Genomic DNA, 18730 nt, shown 5'->3' on the forward strand with positions numbered 1-18730 from the left:
AATCTCTTTAAAAACGTTGACGCCCTCGAAAATGTGTCCACTTTCGAATATTTTCAAGAAAAAGCATCCATCCTTTTAACGCCTCCTAGAAGCAGGAAACATATTTCATCTCCAATAAACGACTTTGCAACGCAAAGGTGCAAAATTCAAATATGTTCAGGATTTCTCAAATTATTCCGACAAATGAAAACTAGTGACGAAAATTTCAAACTTGGCAACTCAAAAAGTTAGAAAGAATGTGTTGATAAGTCTGCGAGCACAAAAACATGACGACACATTCAACTTTGGAGAATTCAGGAATCCAATTAAACAACCACAATAACCTCCTGGAGGAGTAAAACAACCTCCTGGAGGAGTAAAGAACCTCCTGAAGGAGTAAAACAACATCCTGGAGAAGTAAAACAACCTCCTAGAGGAGTAAAACAACCTCCTGGAGGAGTAAAACAACCTCCTGGAGGAGTAAAACAACCTCCTGGAGGAGTAAAGAACCTCCTGGAGGAGTAAAACAACCTCCTGGAGGAGTAAAACAACCTCCTGGAGGAATAAAACAACCTCCTGGAGGAATGAAACAACCTCCTGGAGGAGTAAAACAACCTCCTGGAGGAGTAAAACAACCTCCTAGAGGAGTAAAACAACCTCCTGGAGGAGTAAAACAACCTCCTGGAGGAGTAAAGAACCTCCTAGAGGAGTAAAACAACCTCCTGGAGGAGTAAAACAACCTCCCGGAGGAGTAAAACAACCTCCTAGAGGAGTAAAACAACCTCCTAGAGGAGTAAAACAACCTCCTGGAGGAGTAAAACAACCTCCTGGAGGAGTAAAACAACCTCCTGGAGGAGTAAAACAACCTCCTGGAGGAGTAAAGAACCTCCTGGAGGAGTAAAACAACCTCCTGGAGGAGTAAAACAACCTCCTGGAGGAGTAAAGAACCTCCTGGAGGAGTAAAACAACCTCCTGGAGGAGTAAAACAACCTCCTGGAGGAATAAAACAACCTCCTGGAGGAATAAAACAACCTCCCGGAGGAGTAAAACAACCTCCCAGAGGAGTAAAACAACCTCCTGGAGGAGTAAAACAACCTCCTGGAGGAGTAAAACAACCTCCTGGAGGAGTAAAACAACCTCCTAGAGGAGTAAAACAACCTCCTAGAGGAGTAAAACAACCTCCTGGAGGAGTAAAACAACCTCCTGGAGGAGTAAAGAACCTCCTGGAGGAGTAAAACAACCTCCTGGAGGAGTAAAACAATCTCCTGGAGGAGTAAAACAACCTCCTGGAGAAGTAAAACAACCTCCTAGAGGGGTAAAACAACCTCCTGGAGGAGTAAAACAACCTCCTAGAGGAGTAAAACAACCTCCCAGAGGAGTAAAACAACCTCCTGGAGGAGTAAAACAACCTCCTGGAGGAGTAAAACAATCTCCTGGAGGAGTAAAACAACCTCCTGGAGAAGTAAAACAACCTCCTGGAGGAGTAAAACAACCTCCTGGAGGAGTAAAACAACCTCCTGGAGGAGTAAAACAACCTCCTGGAGGAATAAAACAACCTCCTGGAGGAGTAAAACAACCTCCTAGAGGAGTAAAACAACCTCCTGGAGGAGTAAAACCAACCTCCTGGAGGAGTAAAACAACCTCCTGGAGGAGTAAAACAACCTCCTGGAGGAATAAAACAATCTCCTGGAGGAGTAAAACAACCTCCTGGAGGAGTAAAACAACCTCCTAGAGGAGTAAAACAACCTCCTGGAGGAGTAAAGAACCTCCTGGAGGAGTAAAACAACCTCCTAGAGGAGTAAAACAACCTCCTGGAGGAGTAAAACAACCTCCTGGAGGAGTAAAACAACCTCCTAGAGGAGTAAAACAACCTCCTGGAGGAGTAAAACAACCTCCTGGAGGAGTAAAACAACCTCCTGGAGGAGTAAAACAACCTCCTAGAGGAGTAAAACAACCTCCTGGAGGAGTAAAACAACCTCCTGGAGGAGTAAAACAACCTCCTAGAGGAGTAAAACAACCTCCTAGAGGAGTAAAACAACCTCCTGGAGGAGTAAAACAACCTCCTGGAGGAGTAAAACAATCTCCTGGAGGAGTAAAACAACCTCCTGGAGAAGTAAAACAACCTCCTAGAGGGGTAAAACAACCTCCTGGAGGAGTAAAACAACCTCCTAGAGGAGTAAAACAACCTCCCAGAGGAGTAAAACAACCTCCTGGAGGAGTAAAACAACCTCCTGGAGGAGTAAAACAATCTCCTGGAGGAGTAAAACAACCTCCTGGAGAAGTAAAACAACCTCCTGGAGGAGTAAAACAACCTCCTGGAGGAGTAAAACAACCTCCTGGAGGAGTAAAACAACCTCCTGGAGGAGTAAACCAACCTCCTGGAGGAGTAAAACAACCTCCTGGAGGAGTAAACCAACCTCCTGGAGGAGTAAAACAACCTCCTGGAGGAGTAAATAACCTCCTGGAGGAGTAAAACAACCTCCTGGAGGAGTAAAGAACCTCCTGGAGGAGTAAAACAACCTCCTGGAGGAGTAAAGAACCTCCTGGAGGAGTAAAGAACCTCCTGGAGGAGTAAAACAACCTCCTGGAGGAGTAAAGAACCTCCTGGAGGAGTAAAACAACCTCCTGGAGGAGTAAAACAACTTCCTGGAGGAGTAAAACAACCTCCTGGAGGAGTAAAACCAACCTCCTGGAGGAGTAAAACCAACCTCCTGGAGGAGTAAAACCAACCTCCTGGAGGAGTAAAACCACCTCCTGGAGGAGTAAAACCACCTCCTGGAGGAGTAAAACCAACCTCCTGGAGGAGTAAAACAACCTCCTGGAGGAGTAAAACAACCTCCTGGAGGAGTAAAGAACCTCCTGGAGGAGTAAAACAACCTCCTGGAGGAGTAAAACAACCTCCTGGAGGAGTAAAGAACCTCCTGGAGGAGTAAAACAACCTCCTGGAGGAGTAAAACAACCTCCTGGAGGAGTAGAACAACCTCCTGGAGGAGTAAAACAACCTCCTGGAGGAGTAAAGAACCTCCTGGAGGAGTAAAACAACCTCCTTGAGGAGTAGAACAACCTCAAGGAGGTTGTTAAAGGGAAAGCGTTCACGTGGAAACCGGGAGTGTAAACACCTCGGTGGACGGAGTCAGCAAGACGCCGGCACTTTGTTCGCTGCATTGTTTGTGAGGAGATTGATTGTGAACTCTAATGGGCATGTCTGTGCATAACAATGGCTGTGTAAACAGAGCGATGTGGAGCGCACGCTGTGGCGGGGCCCCACCCCCGCCCGTTGCTGTACCTGGTGTCAACAGGATGACGGAGGTGACGATCAGCGAGCAGATGACCAGAATGACAAGGAGGGCGATCGCTATTCCCTTCCAGTTCCTCTGCGGAGGGTTGCTGCCCACCAGCTCCTGCAGGAGACGGAAGAGGAGAAGAAAGCTCATCAGTGAACGATGACATGGAGCTAATTAGGGCGAAAACAGAAAACGAACAAGAGAAACTAAAAGAGCAACATCAAAACAGCGGATGATACGTAAACGCTCCTGGGAAGACGAGATTGGGGCGTGAGTCAAGGACGAACATGAGTCAGAGTCGCAGCTCCTCAAGGAGACGCGGCGGCGGCAGCGGGAGGGGAGGGAATCCTTAATGAGCCGAGCATCAGCAGCCATCACACGCAAACGAATGTGACAGATAAAAATGGAGCTCACGACACGTCGGTGAATTGCAACGCTTGGCGACGGTGCAGAGAGGAAGCTTTGGGGGCTCGCAAAACGGCTCTGAGTAATGAGCAACCTTGAGGCATATTTTATCTGCCTGACCTATGAATCCAAAGAGCAACGAGCTGATTGGGGTTTGGTGTTGTTCTCTACGAGGAATGGCTCTTTAAAAGCTGAAACTAAACAGAGCAACTCTCCCAGAAACACGGGGAGCAACTTAAGGAGGTGTATTTATACCCAAAGCAAAACAGAATTAAATGGATTGACACATGGTGATCTGCAGCAGGTGGTTCTGGGAAATTACCAAGCAAGCAGTAAATTTGCTCAATTTATTATAGAAAATGTTCCAAACAGTGCAGTCAGCAGCTACGGATCATTATGAGCGCGCTCCAAGTTTCCATTCGGAAGCTGTTTCGGCCTCTGCTTTGTCTTCGTAAAGCCTGGTGTCAAACCTCGTCTAAAGTTAAGCACCAGCTATCGGTCGGTACGCCGATGACAAATGAATTAATCTGACCAATTTTATGCTAATGCTACTTTTTAAAAATGTCTTGTACAAGCAAATTCAAGATTTGCTTGTACAATTATTGCTTTGAGACAATAAACAACAAATGTAATTGAATATGCATTAACTAACGCAAACAGTGGAAACCATCTTTGGGGTTCAGCCAATCAAACCCCCCCAAAAAAATAAATGGCTGGCTTGCAAATGGCCACCACCGGCATCTCAAGAAGCATTGGGTCTTCATTTTCTCTCAAATATTTCAAATATACTCCACAAAAAAAATTCGAGAATTTGCAAATTTTCCACTAATAGTACAAGTTATGTTCCAAAGAAAAACTGATGTACAGGGCAATCTTTGACTGCCACAAAAAATACAGCAGACACAAAACATATTATTCAACTGTATGCAAATCACAGTGTGTAAGAAAACTGTTTGTGTTTCACATTCTGAAATGCAAACATCAGGACAACATCAATATGTGCAGATTCACAACTGAAAAACACTTTTAATGAGGAAGTCAGGGATTTAGTTAGAACTCATTCCTTTGTTTTAGCTTAGATTTTGTGTTTTTGTGCTGCAGAAATGCAAAATTTTACCAAATATTTCTGGTCAAGTTTCTAGTGGAAATATCTTAGTGGACTTGGAATAAGAAAACTAACTCAAAAGTAACTTTTCAGCAAGATATACAAGCTTGTTTTAAGTCAATAATTTCATAATATTGAGAACTAGTTCCACTGTAAAATTATTTAACTTATAACTAGAACATCTTCATCAACTTTAATAAAACAAACTCCTACATCTTGCTGAAAAGTCACTTGCAAGTTAGTTTTGTTGGGAACACTTTATTTGAAGGGGGGTGAATAAGACTGTCATAACACTGTAATAACCATGTCATAACACTGTAATAAACATGTCATAACACTGTAATAAACATGTCATAACACTGTAATAACCATGTCATAACACCTGACATGAACATGAATAAGCCTTCATGAATATTTATGACTGTTGTCATAAAGCGTTATTCGGTAAATTATGACACTTTTAATACAAAGTTGACATTCAAAATGTCTTTATGACAACTTGACATTAACCAAGAAATCATTACTGTTTAAACTTTACCTTTAATAACATAAAGTTACCTAATTTTTAAAGTGCAATTAGTAAAACTTTTATAACAAATTTATAGCAGTAATGATTTATTGGTTAATGTCAAGTTGTCATAACAGACATTTTGAATAATGTCAACTTTGTATTAAAAGTGTCATAATTTACCGAATGACGCTTTACGACAAGTCATAAATATTCATGAAGTCTTATTCATGTTCATGACAGGTGTTATGACATGTTTATTACAGTGTTATGACATGTTTATTACAGTGTTATGACATGTTTATTACAGTGTTATGACATGTTTATTACAGTGTTATGACAGTCTTATTCACCCCCCCTTCAAATAAAGTGTTACCGTTTTGTCTTCAAGAAAAGACAAAATTAACTATAAACTAGACCAAATTATATGAGGTTTAAAATATTTTAGCTAGGGATGAATTACAACGACGTTTGTTATAGTAACGTGACAAAAGGCAGAAAGATGATAAATTATGCAAGATGTTGATGAAGAAACAAGAAGTCCTGAATGTCTCCCCAACATCCCCAAACAACAAAGTGCCAACTCATTAATAGCAGGGAATCTGCCAGCAGCCTCATCAGGTATAAACAGTTAGAGCAGGATTAATACGTTTTTTAATCTATTTGTAAAGGAGAATATGTCGAAGCAGAGCACACACTTCAGGGACCTATGACTGCGGTGTTAATGAATACACACCGAGGCTTTAATGAAGCCGAATGGCTGAGCTGAGAAACAAACCTTTTAGTGACCTCTTTCCCAACATAATTGAAAAGAGCCCAGGAAATCATTAGTCTGCAGATAAGGGCAATCAGGCCCAGACTGTCCATTACCCACATTCATTAAAACCAAGAACCAGTTCGTTAGTGGTACGCGTGTTTGATGACCAAGAAGGACACATCAAGCAGACACAAGAAGGAGAAGGTTATTGGGACTTGGATTGTGATGCCGTACATCTGTGAGGTCTGCTGGGTTTACGGCGGCGAGTCTGATTTCCTTTCATAGGCTAATAACTAGAGCTGTGCGTCTTGGCTGACCTTTACAATCTTTATGTGTTGAAATGAAAAGAAACAATTATTCCTCCTGCTGCTAGACTGATGCAACATGTTTATTATTATTTTACACGGTAAACCTCTGGTGCTCATGGAGGTCAAGGACCACAGCCGCTAAAAACCACCAATACTTCAGACTAGTAGTCCAGAAAATTTACTTAGAATAATAATAGCTCACTTTCTAAGTTAACCTGAAGAAAAATTGCACGAAAATCTGAAATTATATCCAATAATAAAGAGGCAAACTCACAAATGCGCTTATAAAAAATATCTATACTCCAGTTTTTAGTTTACGTTTTCATCTTCAGTCAATTTAATACATGAACTCTGAACTTGCCCAGACATTTATAGCTTTGTTCTCTGTGCCGCCACAAAGTGCTCCACCACCCGTTTGTTGAGACCGAGGTGATATGAAATGTATTTTACGGTTCGCCCATAAACCTACACTTGCAGTAAGCATCGACTACAGAACCGCTCCCCGCCGTGTTCAGTTTATCCGCTCACCTGTACAGGTACACCCGCCGCGCTCTTCACCGCCACCAGGCAGCAGCTCCAGGAGGAGAAAAGCCGCCGTACTCCAACCATCGCACCAGTTATTTTAAGGATGCTTATTGGTCCCCCGAAAAACTATAAAAACCCAGAGTCAGTAAAATCCTCCCAGACTGGACGGTTTGCTGCTAAAACTCAGCTTTCGTCAACAACGTGAGAATGTTGCGCAATATAAATAATCACCCGGCCAGAACACGGTGCGCTAAATAATAAAACATAATTTAAAGAAGCTTTGAGGCAGATACATTTTCCTCAAGAAATTTTAACAATCGAGGTGCTCAAATAATTTGAGGAATCGTTACCGCCCTACTTCCAACCCATAAAATCGCTCATTTTAAAAGTTCAAATACCAAAAATGCCTTAATATTAGGAATATGCGATAGTGCATAAAATTCTTATCCCGATATATATTGTGATGGGTGGCGATAACGATACACAGCGATATGATTTGTATAAAACTTAGAATAGACACTGGAAAAAAAAGTTACATAATTGAATTGAGTGAATGTACACTGCTCAAAAAAATAAAGGGAACACTTAAACAACACAATATAACTCCAAGTAAATCAAACTTCTGTGAAATCAAACTGTCCACTTAGGAAGCAACACTGATTGACCCGACGAGGGTCCCCGTTGCTTCCTAAGTGGACAGTTTGATTTCACAGAAGTTTGATTTACTTGGAGTTATATTGTGTTGTTTAAGTGTTCCCTTTATTTTTTTGAGAAGTGTATTTGTATGCATTTAGTGTTTGGGTTGTGTGTAGCTTTTATTTGCGTTTATCGTTTTTGGTTGCGGTGTTTTATTTCGGCTATTTAAAATATCTTCTATTTACAGTGTTTAAGTCCAAATTAAATTTGATTTGGATTCGATGTATAAATGTAAAGCGATAGATGACAGAATCCTTGCTTTGGGTGAATGTGTAGAGAATAAAGGTTATAGTTGACCTGTAAAGTGATGGAAACAGATCTCTATTCTCCCCTTTTCAGCATGCAGCAGCTCCACACTCACCCCTGGCTCAGTGTCATGTTTCACACTCTGTGGCTTGAATAAACAGCAGTAATGTCGGCGCTCACTCTGCACATTCGCACATGACAGTGGGTGAGAACTGAAACAGACTGGCATCTTGTTTTTATTCAGGTTTGGGGCTGTATCCCTCAGACTTCTGCACCCTCTCTGTCATGTTTTGGTCACGCTTCAACCCTTCCCGTCAGCGAATCTTCCCTTCAGCCTCCTAACATTTTATTTATTCAATGTTCCAGCAAGGTCTGATGTGCCACTTGTTCCTTTTTTTTTATTTTTCTCCATCTCATCTGTCTTTTTTTTAATTCTTGTTCCTGCCGGTCGCTTGTAATCACCTCTACATTACTTCAGCACATCAGGCCTGGCTAATTAGTCCATTTGTTATTATAATTATAGATCATAGAGGCGGGATTGGGAAGGTTAGGCAAGGTTTTCAGCCTGTCTGCTTCCCTGAGTTCAGTGATTAGCCCTCAGGATTAACACAGAAAGCTAATTTTGCTCCTTTTTCAGGAGTCCAGTTGTTAGCATAATTTAAAACATCATACTGCGTTGGTACAATTTCTCTTTTTGAAAAACTGTTTAGCTCATTAGCTACAAATAAAAGCTATTTTAGCTGTTTTGCAGCTTCAGTGGCTTGTTTACTCTTAATTGGCTGTCGGCTGAACTTTGTTTCTAATTAGTCAAGCTGTCTGTCTCCGACTGCGGAAATGGAAAGGGCACCGTTGTTTTTATAAAGACTTTATGCTTCGCAGTCGTCAGAAGAAAACAGGATGATGTGCAGAGAAGTCTGTTATCTCGATGCAAGTTGTTGAAGTTTGATGTGCTGCATGTGTCGGTGGATCACCGGATTCCTGATTGACCGACAGCAGCATCAGCTCTGGCGTCCCACAGGGTGTGTCCTCGCCCCACTGCTTTTCTGAATGTACAACTCTGTCTGCACCTCAGTGACGGGTCTCCGTTCAGACAGGATTAGACGGTCCTCACTAGATATCGATTAATAAATATCTAATTTATCTGGACGATAAATTATCCCTGAAACTATTGTGATAAACAACAATAATGTTGTTTTGAGACCATTTTCAGGTAATATGGTTAAAAACCAACAACTTAACACTGGAACTGGAAGATCATTTAGAAAACAATAAATAAAACGGAAATAAAAGACACACATACAACCAAAACCATAGACAAAATGATTATTATAAAAAAATCACCAGAATGGAATTTATCAAGCTCATTTTCACGTATTATGCAATCTATTGATTGAAATGCAATTTATAAATTTATAATGTTTATATTTCATGCAGATTCTTGAAAATATTGTCTTTTATTTATATATAATTTTACATGAATCTATATATTGGACGTCATGTTTTTTAATGACTTACTGCATGAACAAACTTATTCACATGTGGTTTTAATTGCGTTTCTTATTTAGTGGAAACGCCACAATTGCAAAATCATATTTTTTCAACATTAGCGGAATATTGAAAATTTTTTACGCACATGTAATGTAGGGCTGTGTAATAATATCGATTTTGCGATATATAGCAATATTTTTTTTCCTAGAAAAAAAATCGATATTCATCCAGAAGTATCGTAACGTCCAACCTTCACCTTGCTCACTCACTGCTTGCTTCACCGGGAGAGTGATTCGGTCATCAGGCTTAGAGTGATTCCTTCAGATGTTAAGTTAAAAAGGTATCAAACTATTCAGAGCAGGTACTTGGTGACTTTATTTACTTTACCAATGCATGTAAGCTACAGTTTGTACTGTTTCAATTAAAAGAAACATGTTTTCTCACCACTTCTTTGATTCGTTTTGTCCAGCTGTCCACTTTAAGTCTGTGTCCAACCAGAGCCAGGTGTTGTGTAGTTGGTGCTTTTAATCAGTTTTCAGTTAAATCCAACTCTATAACAGTCACAAAATGTCACCAAAATGACTCTGTCCCTCTAAAATCTTTCAGAAAATCGCAAAAGTGTATTGAATTGTATCGTTTGCTGAATATCACAATATACATCGTATCGTATCGTGAGATTATTGTATCACTACAGCCTTAATGTAATGAAACGCAGCTGATAACAGGCTGGTAGGCGCTGCGGCTACAATAATGTTAGCTTTATGATGCTAACCTGACTTCATGTATTTTACCTGAAGACGAGAAGAAAACGTCTCTAAAAACATAATGAGTGCTTAATCGTAGAAAATATCTGCAACCTTCTGGATTTCTGGCATTGTTCATATTTTAAGCCGCTTCTACGACAACGCATGGAAAGTCACATCAGAGGAGAGAGCGGCCATTCAAGGAGACTGCAGCAAACAAAGAGAGCAGCATTCCTCTGCAAAGGAAGCCTCGGAGTGCAGCAGCAGCATGCCAGGAGTCGATCTGCAGAGAATAAGGACTTCTTCCCTGACAGACACCTGCTGTTCGCTCGCACAAGCTGCCAACTGAACGGATCAAACTTGCAACAGGGCCCAGACAATCGGGAAAGAGATCCAGCTCATAAAATAATAAGACCCATGTCTCTCAGCTCAGATGTAGACTGAAACATGTAGCTGGGAGAAATGGAGGAAGATAAAAGTCTTTTACTCTACAAATTTAATAGGAACTAAGGACGCCTGAGGGTTTATGAAAGGCTTTCTCTTCGAGAAACTTTTGTAGATGTATGGCTTTAAACACTGAGGTGTACCGATAAGAGGCAAAAACAGAATGATAGATTAAATTACACACAGACGTGCACTGTTTTTTTTTTTTTTCCCTCCAGTCGAGGCATAACGAGATCTTGCAGTAACGAAGTAACTTCTTGGGAATGTCTCTACCAGCTTTTCACATCTCGATTCTGTCATTTCTGGCAGATTTTTCTCTGATTAACAGCTCTGGCTCAGTCAGACTGAATGGAGATCGTGTCCTTGCCAACTTTCTTGCCACATACTGGCATAATTTCTTGGTTGGATTTAGGTCTTGGCTTTGACTGGACCATTTTAGCACATTTATAAGCTTTTATCTAAATGATACCATTGTATTTCTCCGTCATTTATTGTCATTTGATCGCAAATGACGATAAAAAAACTTACTTCTCAGGTAAAAAACAACATCCATTCAAAATGAACTTTATCAGGACGCCAGTTTCATAAAAAATAAAGTGTGACTTTTATTGAAAAATGCTTTTAAAGTAAAACTAAATCCATGTAGAGGTAAAACCCCGCCCCCAAAATTTGTTGAAAAAAAAAATACCCCAAAAGTGGGCGGGGCCAAAATACAATGAGGGACGTGGTCAAAGTGGGGATGAGTGGAGGCTTGGGGCGGGCATTTATCGTATGGTTGATCATTTATCGTGAAACTTTTGTGAAATTTTCCTGATAAATTTAATTGGACTGTAAATAAAAAAAAATATATAGTATGATCCGAAATGTTATTTTTGCTTATTAATCCGCTATTGGTTCCATGAGTGCATCAATAAATTTGAAAATATGATTAAATGCTGTTACTGCGTGCAGATCAGTGATATAAATCAACCTTCTTTAATTAAGTGTTTCAAATGGCCGTTTTTCAAGAACAGCATTTGTGTTTGTGGCGTTAATATCGCAGTCACAGCCGTACAGTTACCGACAAAATTACAATTATTTTTTATCATCTTAATTATCGCGATAATAATCTAAGTCCATATCGCCCACCTCTCAACTTGATTATATTTTGTGACTAAATACGTTATGTTTAGCAACTTTCCAGGCCCCTCTAGTGACTTTTATTAATTTTTTTATTCCACACAAGAGTCTAGCACTTATATTGTTTACATAAAAATATCACAATTTGCACAATAACATAAAAATGCCACTGTAAAAGTCCAATTTAGAGATTAGTTCATCTTAAGGGATTTTAAATATTGTTAATTTAAATTTATTGTTACATCTGAGCAGCACAACTTCAGCTTGTTTGCTGCGTCTGATTACAACAATTTCCTGGGAGGACTGACATCTTTCTGTCAACAACAGCTTTCTTCTTGCTCTTACACAAAGACACAGTTACAAAACAAAATAATAACATTGCCATGTACATAAAGTTATATAAAAATTGAATGTTTTGTGCTGGGAGTTGAATCCGCCTCTCAGTGACGGCAAATGAATAAACGCTTGACAATGAAAGGGTTACATGATTAAAGCAGAGCTTATTATCTGATGGTTTCAGTTTCTCTCTCTCAAAGTGTAGAAGATGTGGTCCAGGCCCAAAATTGAGGGATTTAGTATCTCCGCTTGTTTAATCCTCCTCAAACCGACTTGATTTCTGCAGAACCATGAACACGTTAATCTGAAATTGTCTCCCTTCTTTTATTTTATTTTTTTTTTCTCTCGGGTTCCTTTTCTGTTTCCCCTCTCACCCTGGTTTGTTTTTCTTTAAATTAAAGATTTAAAAATCGAACTCGCCTGGGTTTATCTGCGTTTCACAGGTCAAAAAGCATCCGGATTCCTCGAGGCAGGCTTGTCATTCTTGTCCATGCCGGGCGAAGCGATGGGCTGCAAACAGACAAGCCGTCTTGTTTGTTTTTCCAAGACAGGAGAGAGCTAATTTACAACCGGACCGGGTGTGTGTGTGTGTGTGTGTAGATGCAAATGTTACTTTTTGAGGTTTTTCCACCTGATTTGTTTGATTCGAGTATGAATCTCCTCCCGTCCATTAGCGAGCGCCTGACCTCTCTCTGCCGTCTGAAATCACAGCTGCTTGTTTTTAATAAAGCAAAGAATATTCAGCAACATAAAAAGAAAAACATCATATTTTACCAATAAATACGATTTTTTTACAGCCCTATAAACTCAGGGCTCCTTTATATGCCAGTCCACATTGTGCAGAGGCAATTAATCACATTTAGTCTGTTTGATCATCACTATGGAAACAGTGGAAATAAACAGGGTATTTATCCCTATGGCTATAGCTCTTCTGCATGGTAAACACTTAATGACACAGCTAAGCAAGCGATGAGGCACACGCGCATGGGGAGCGCGTCCCCTGCTCGCATCTCATGCATAACGCATGAGGGCAAATTTCAATTTGTCAGTCCTCACACAGATTCTTCTTCTTAGGAAAACAAAAACAATACAGCCGGAGTGAGTTTCTCCCCGTTTCGTCACCTTTCCACGCAGCGGTGAGCGTCTCCGCGTCCGTCAGATGAGGGAAAGTATATGAGCAAAACTTTATGAGGCTCTGCTCGACAAAAGACCTACGTTTACCTCTCAGGGTGGGAAATAACCAGAGTTATTCCTCAGTTTAACTTTTTGTGCAGCTACTGTTTAAGGACCATTAAGTGACAAAAACCTGTTAGAACTGGTTTTTAATTTGCTGTTACATTAAGTTTATGCAATTAATTTGCTTAGTGTTGTGTAAAAAATGGAGAGTACTCAATTTACATATACCAAGAAGTAAAATCTTTCAACTTTTATCTTTTTTTATGTACCTTTATTGTAGTAATTCATGAAAATATTGCCTTAAATGTGAAAGATATCATAAAAAGACATAATTTTGACACCTACATTTAAGTTACTTTGGTTAAAAAGATTCAAACTAAAATCATCTCAGCTTCCTTTGAATACTAAACATGACATTAAAGCAGTTTGACTTTGTTGAGAATGATCATAATTTATTCATCTAAATACGTCTGCAGACGGTTCCACTCACAAAAGGTCAAGAGGTCAAGTTGGAGGCAGAACCGAAGAGATTAAAGAGCAAATATATTTACGTTTTTATGTACGAGACCTTTTTGCTGGGATGTTTTCTCAGTTGATGTGTGACGACTTATTTGGAAATATAAAGTTTATGTATGTTTATTTGTTTTTATTTCATTCTGAAGATGTTTTAGTGATGTAATGAAGTGATGCGTGGACGATGCTGCAGCTCAATGTAAATAAACTAAACATTTGTGTTTGTGAGCATAAAGTTCCTCAGATAAGACAACATGTTGGTTTTCTTTAGTTTTTACTTAGATTAGCCTTTCCAAATGTTCCTCCTGCATGTTTATCCATAATACAGTGTAGTGATAAATGTTTTTTTACCTGTGTCTAAACCAAATCAATGAGTCTGTGAATCGGTATTTTGACGATTCTTCTTCTTTAGCCGGATTAGCCGTAGCAGCTAATGAAACTGTCACACAGCAGCAAGCAGTCTTCAGTCAGAGGACTATTCATAGTCACTGCATGATTGAGTGCTACAGGAAATCCATCCTGCCCACATCTTCACCATCCACAACAAGATAATTAGATGAGTTAAAAACAACAATTCATTTTCCTTTGGGATAAATAAAGTGATTTTGAGCTGAATGTACATTTCCAAAAACAACCAGACTGCACAAATGGCCTTTAAATTCCTGGATTGAGTTCCAGGTTTTGAAACTTTCTCCTGACTTGTCTTCACTATTTAACTGGAAAATGGATAAAAATGAAGAGACCATCAATGATCTCAGGTTGAGCCCTTTAAAAAACAGCCTGAAATGTTTTTGACACGTCCACAGAAAGTATTGTGGATATTTTGGACTGAGGATGATGAGTTTTAGAAGCCTCTGGGGTTTGCAAATCTGAAACTTTCCCTCTGTTGTTTAAATTAGATCCACATAGATTACAGACGACAAACTCCACAATAACCTGTGTGGCTTAAGTCAATATCACCGCCTGCAGTTTTTCCATCTCAATACGCCTCAGAAGGCAAATCCAAAGTGTCAACTTAAACACATACACTCCATAAACAGATCACCAAGCAGCAAACTGTTTGCACAGGTTTTACCCCAAAGACTGGGAGTCAAACAGATTCATCATTAAAGGTTTCTGTTTCTCTAGGGAAACAGTCAGTAAGGCTCCAGTTGGGTGCAGGTCTGAACTGGTGACTGTGCATAAGCAGCCTTTCGACTCAGCCCGATAAGCTTTTATCAAAAAATAACAGCTTCCAAATAAACCAAGAGCACGCACATCTGTCTGCCACTCTTTGAAAAGCCTTTAGTTGGAAATGAAACATGAAGGAAAACGTCTGTCCTGCCACCAAAAATATGAAAATCTATAAAAATATTAGTTTATTCACGAGACAAAGTTTCCGCTCCAGGTGTGTCTGCTATGAAACAGAGGATCAGTGTGTTGGAAATTATTCCATGCCCACTTTTAAGTACAGTAGAGGACAAACCCTGCTGCTAGGAAAAGCCCTGGGAAACGTTTTAGACAACACGGCATCATTTGCTCTTTGAAATACAAAAATATTTTAAATAAACTGCTTAAAGCGTCTCCTTGACGACTTAAACTGGGCTTTCACTTGGTTAAACAAAGCAGAAACAGGCTTTAGCAACTTAAACTTAAGACTTTAAGACCATGATGAATACAATTTAAGACCTGTATCAAAACAAATCTAGAATGCTTACACATAAATAAACATATCGAGAGATTTAAGTTTTTTGTAAATAGTTGCACTTATTAGCCTGTTGATGCAAAAAGCTAGCAAGCTAGCAAGGGTATATTAGCATGTGACTTAAACTTTCGCCTGACAAAAAAAAAGTCCCGCATGAAAAAAAGCACTACATAATGACAAAAAAGATCTGATTTTTAACAAATTCAAGACTTAAGGCCTTCATTTTAGATATGTGAATTTAAGACTTTTTAAGGCCTTCATTTTAGATATGTGAATTTAAGACTTTTTAAGGCCTTCATTTTTTAGATACGTGAATTTAAGACTTTTTAAGGCCTTCATTTTTTTTATATGTGAATTCAAGACTTTTTAAAGGCCTTCATTCTAGATACGTGAATTTAAGACTTTTTAAGGCCTTTGTTTTATATATGTGAATTTAATGCCTTTGTTTATATGTGAATTTAAGACTTTTTAAGGCCTTCGTTTTGGATATGTGAATTTAAGACCTTTTACGGCCTTCATTAGATATGTGAATTTAAGACTTTTTAAGGCCTTCATTTTAGATGTGAATTTAAGACTTTTTAAGGACCCTGAAGAAAACATTTTTCTACGATGTTTTCAGTTCTTAGACATAAATCCTAAAGAAAACCTGCGAGGTGAGCAGAAGAGGAGACAAATTTGGATATTTAGATAGTTTATGAATCGGAGGCCGGCATTTATTGTATCATTTATCGTGATACATTTTTATTCTTGTCATGACAAATTCCAATTTTTAATGTTTAAAAGCCCCTGAAACTGTTGATATTGCCTGGATTATTATTTTTTACCATTTTTATGCTCTGCTTTTTCATTAAAGGTGTCAATAAATATTAATTAATTTGAAAGTACGATTAAAGACAGTCATACAAATCACACTTCTTTGTGTGACTGGTGTCCTAAAGAAGCGCATTACAAATGAGAATGTTTTTAAAGAGCCGTATTTGTGCTTGCGGGGCAGCGATTACCATTTTCCGTCGTTATCACAATCGTGCGACAAAATATTGCCGTAAAACTTTAAGCCCATAACACCCACCGCCACCGCCGTACCTCACAATCCAAATTAAGAGCAAAGAGTCTCCGAAACAGAAATCGGTCCCTTCCAGCTGTGGCTGCTGGAAGTCAGGAGGGCACAAAACGAAATTCACCTGCCACCACTCAGAGCATCGGCTGCATAAAGATCAGTTTACTCTTTTTATCTGCTCACCTGCTACTTAAGTTTTATGAGATGCGGGTTTGCTGCTGCTCAAGCTCACTCGAGTGTTTCTGCATGGAAACTTCCCATCTGCAAACTAACTGGAAAGTCATCCGAGCCACTGTGGAAAACGGCGAGTGGGGTGGAATACAGAGCGGATAGACAGACTGGAGGGAGCACTTCACTGCAGAGTGCTGTTTGTCCCCACAGCCCACACCCACTGCCATTGGTATTCACCGCGGCCAGGCGGCAGCGTGTGCCGCATCTCTACAGAACAATTTCAAATTGAAAAGCATCTTTCCCTATTGTTCTTATCTATCAGCCTTCATTCAATAACTCACACTTGTTGTTGCCCTCCTGCAAAATAAATTGCAGTCATGGAAACAATATGCGGCAGCGCCAGCCGCCGCCGCTCGCTTCCGGGAAATAAAACGCCCCACAACCCACTGCTTCCAGGAGCGGGGGGCTAATAAAAAGAGGCTGCTGCTCTTGTTGATGTTTATCCAGGCTAATGCTTTCTGGCCTGCTGTGTTTTTTATCCCTTCCTCAGACAGGAAAATATGACCATTGATGTCCACAGAATAGACTCCCAGTCTCTTTCATATCAGAGTGTTTGGCTGAAGAGCTCTCAGAGCGACAAAGGCCCCGACGCTGAAGAGAAAGTATTTTTCTTTCTGCTGAGAATAAAAATGAAAATCACCTGATTTCACCTGCGACAGAATAATACCAGCAGTGTTTGGGGATCTTTCTCCGCTTTCAAACCGTGCCCACAGAGGAGGCTGCTTACGCATTTATGAGTGAGGTCACGTATTACGGCCACAACACCGAGGGCACCGAATACGCACTGCAAGTTTTCTGCAAAAACCCGAAGGACGGGGAAAGGACAGGACTGCAGAGTCCAAACATGGATCCATTCAATACGTCCGTTTGTCCATATTGTCACATTTCCACAGCGACTGAGCAGAAACAGTCATGTTCCTTTAGCTTTTCTTCACATTTTGTCTCATTACAAGCAAAGACAGACCAACAAAAAGCAGCGCATAACAAATAAATGGTTTTGTTAAAAGTTTTTACAAGGAAAAATCTAAAAAATCTGGTTTGTATTCGTAACATTCTGACCTTCAGAAGTCACATTTAAAACCGAATCCCAATGTAAATCAAGCCATTCTGTGAATAAAAGCAGGAAAAGACTGACACAGCCATCTATCTAAACAAAGAGTCAGCACTGCAACTCTGGATGAGCTGCAGAGTTTCACAGCTCAGGTGGGACAATCAATCAGCAGGTAAACTGGTCTGGCTCAATTGAGAAAAGAATAAACTTTAAATTTTTTATGTAACATCATCAAAATCCGGCTGCACAGTGGCGCAGTTGGTAGAGCTGTTGCCTTGCAGCAAGAAGGTTCTGGGTTCGATTCCCGGCCTGGGGTCTTTCTGCATGGAGTCTCCCTGTGCATGGTGGGTTTTCTCCAGGTACTCCGGTTTCCTCCCACAGTCCAAAAACATGACTGTCAGGTTAATTGGCCTCTCCAAATTGCCCCTAGGTGTGAGTGTGTGTGTCTCTGTGTTGCCCTGCGACAGACTGGCGACCTGTCCAGGTGACCTGTCCAGGTGACCCCGCCTCTCGCCCGAAACATCAGCTGGAGAGGCACCAGCACGTCCCGACCCCACTGAGGGAAAAAGGGTGCAAGAAAATGGATGGATCATCAAAATCATCAAAACACAACAAATATGTTGGTGACTGAACTCTGAACATGTTGGGTTTTATAGGAACTCAGTGTTTCAGCTGTTTTGCAGTTTTCTGGACGTTTGTGGTGCACAGAAGCTGAATGCTAGTCAGTTAATTATTCAAATGGTTTAAGGAAATCCAGCAGCAGGTCATTCAGCATGCATGGGGCGACAGTGGAGGGGAAAACTCCCCTTTCACAAGAAAAAACCCAAAATTATTCTCATCGCCGGCAGATTTTCTTTAGAAATCTAATCTAATCATTTTGTTCTGGTAGGAAATGAGATGAGATTCACTAGTAAAATAAAACATTCAAGAAAAATCACACACTTCCTGTAGCTGCCGCTCAGATCTTTGTGTATTTTTGCTTCTTTTTATTTTTGGTCAAATTATCTTTTGCAATTAACTCAAAATCTATGAGGTTGAAGGCCAAAATGAAACATCAAGTTTGTTATTTTAAATC

General features: G+C 40.1%; 1 protein-coding gene across 6 annotated transcripts in view; it reads right to left on the minus strand.

The window, feature by feature from the left end:
- Nucleotides 1-18730, minus strand: part of dpp6a (dipeptidyl-peptidase 6a) — a 310510-nt gene that overhangs the window by 70928 nt on the left and 220852 nt on the right. For all 6 annotated transcript variants that reach the window (XM_008396391.3, XM_008396394.3, XM_008396392.3 and 3 more), the window contains one exon: nt 3266-3380. In XM_008396391.3, the coding sequence (XP_008394613.1) occupies nt 3266-3380 (115 nt within the window). The remainder of the gene's footprint in view (nt 1-3265; nt 3381-18730) is intronic.

Source organism: Poecilia reticulata, chromosome 20, assembly GCF_904066995.2.
Source record: "Poecilia reticulata chromosome 20, P_reticulata-male-v2, whole genome shotgun sequence".
Lineage (NCBI taxonomy): Eukaryota > Metazoa > Chordata > Actinopteri > Cyprinodontiformes > Poeciliidae > Poecilia > Poecilia reticulata.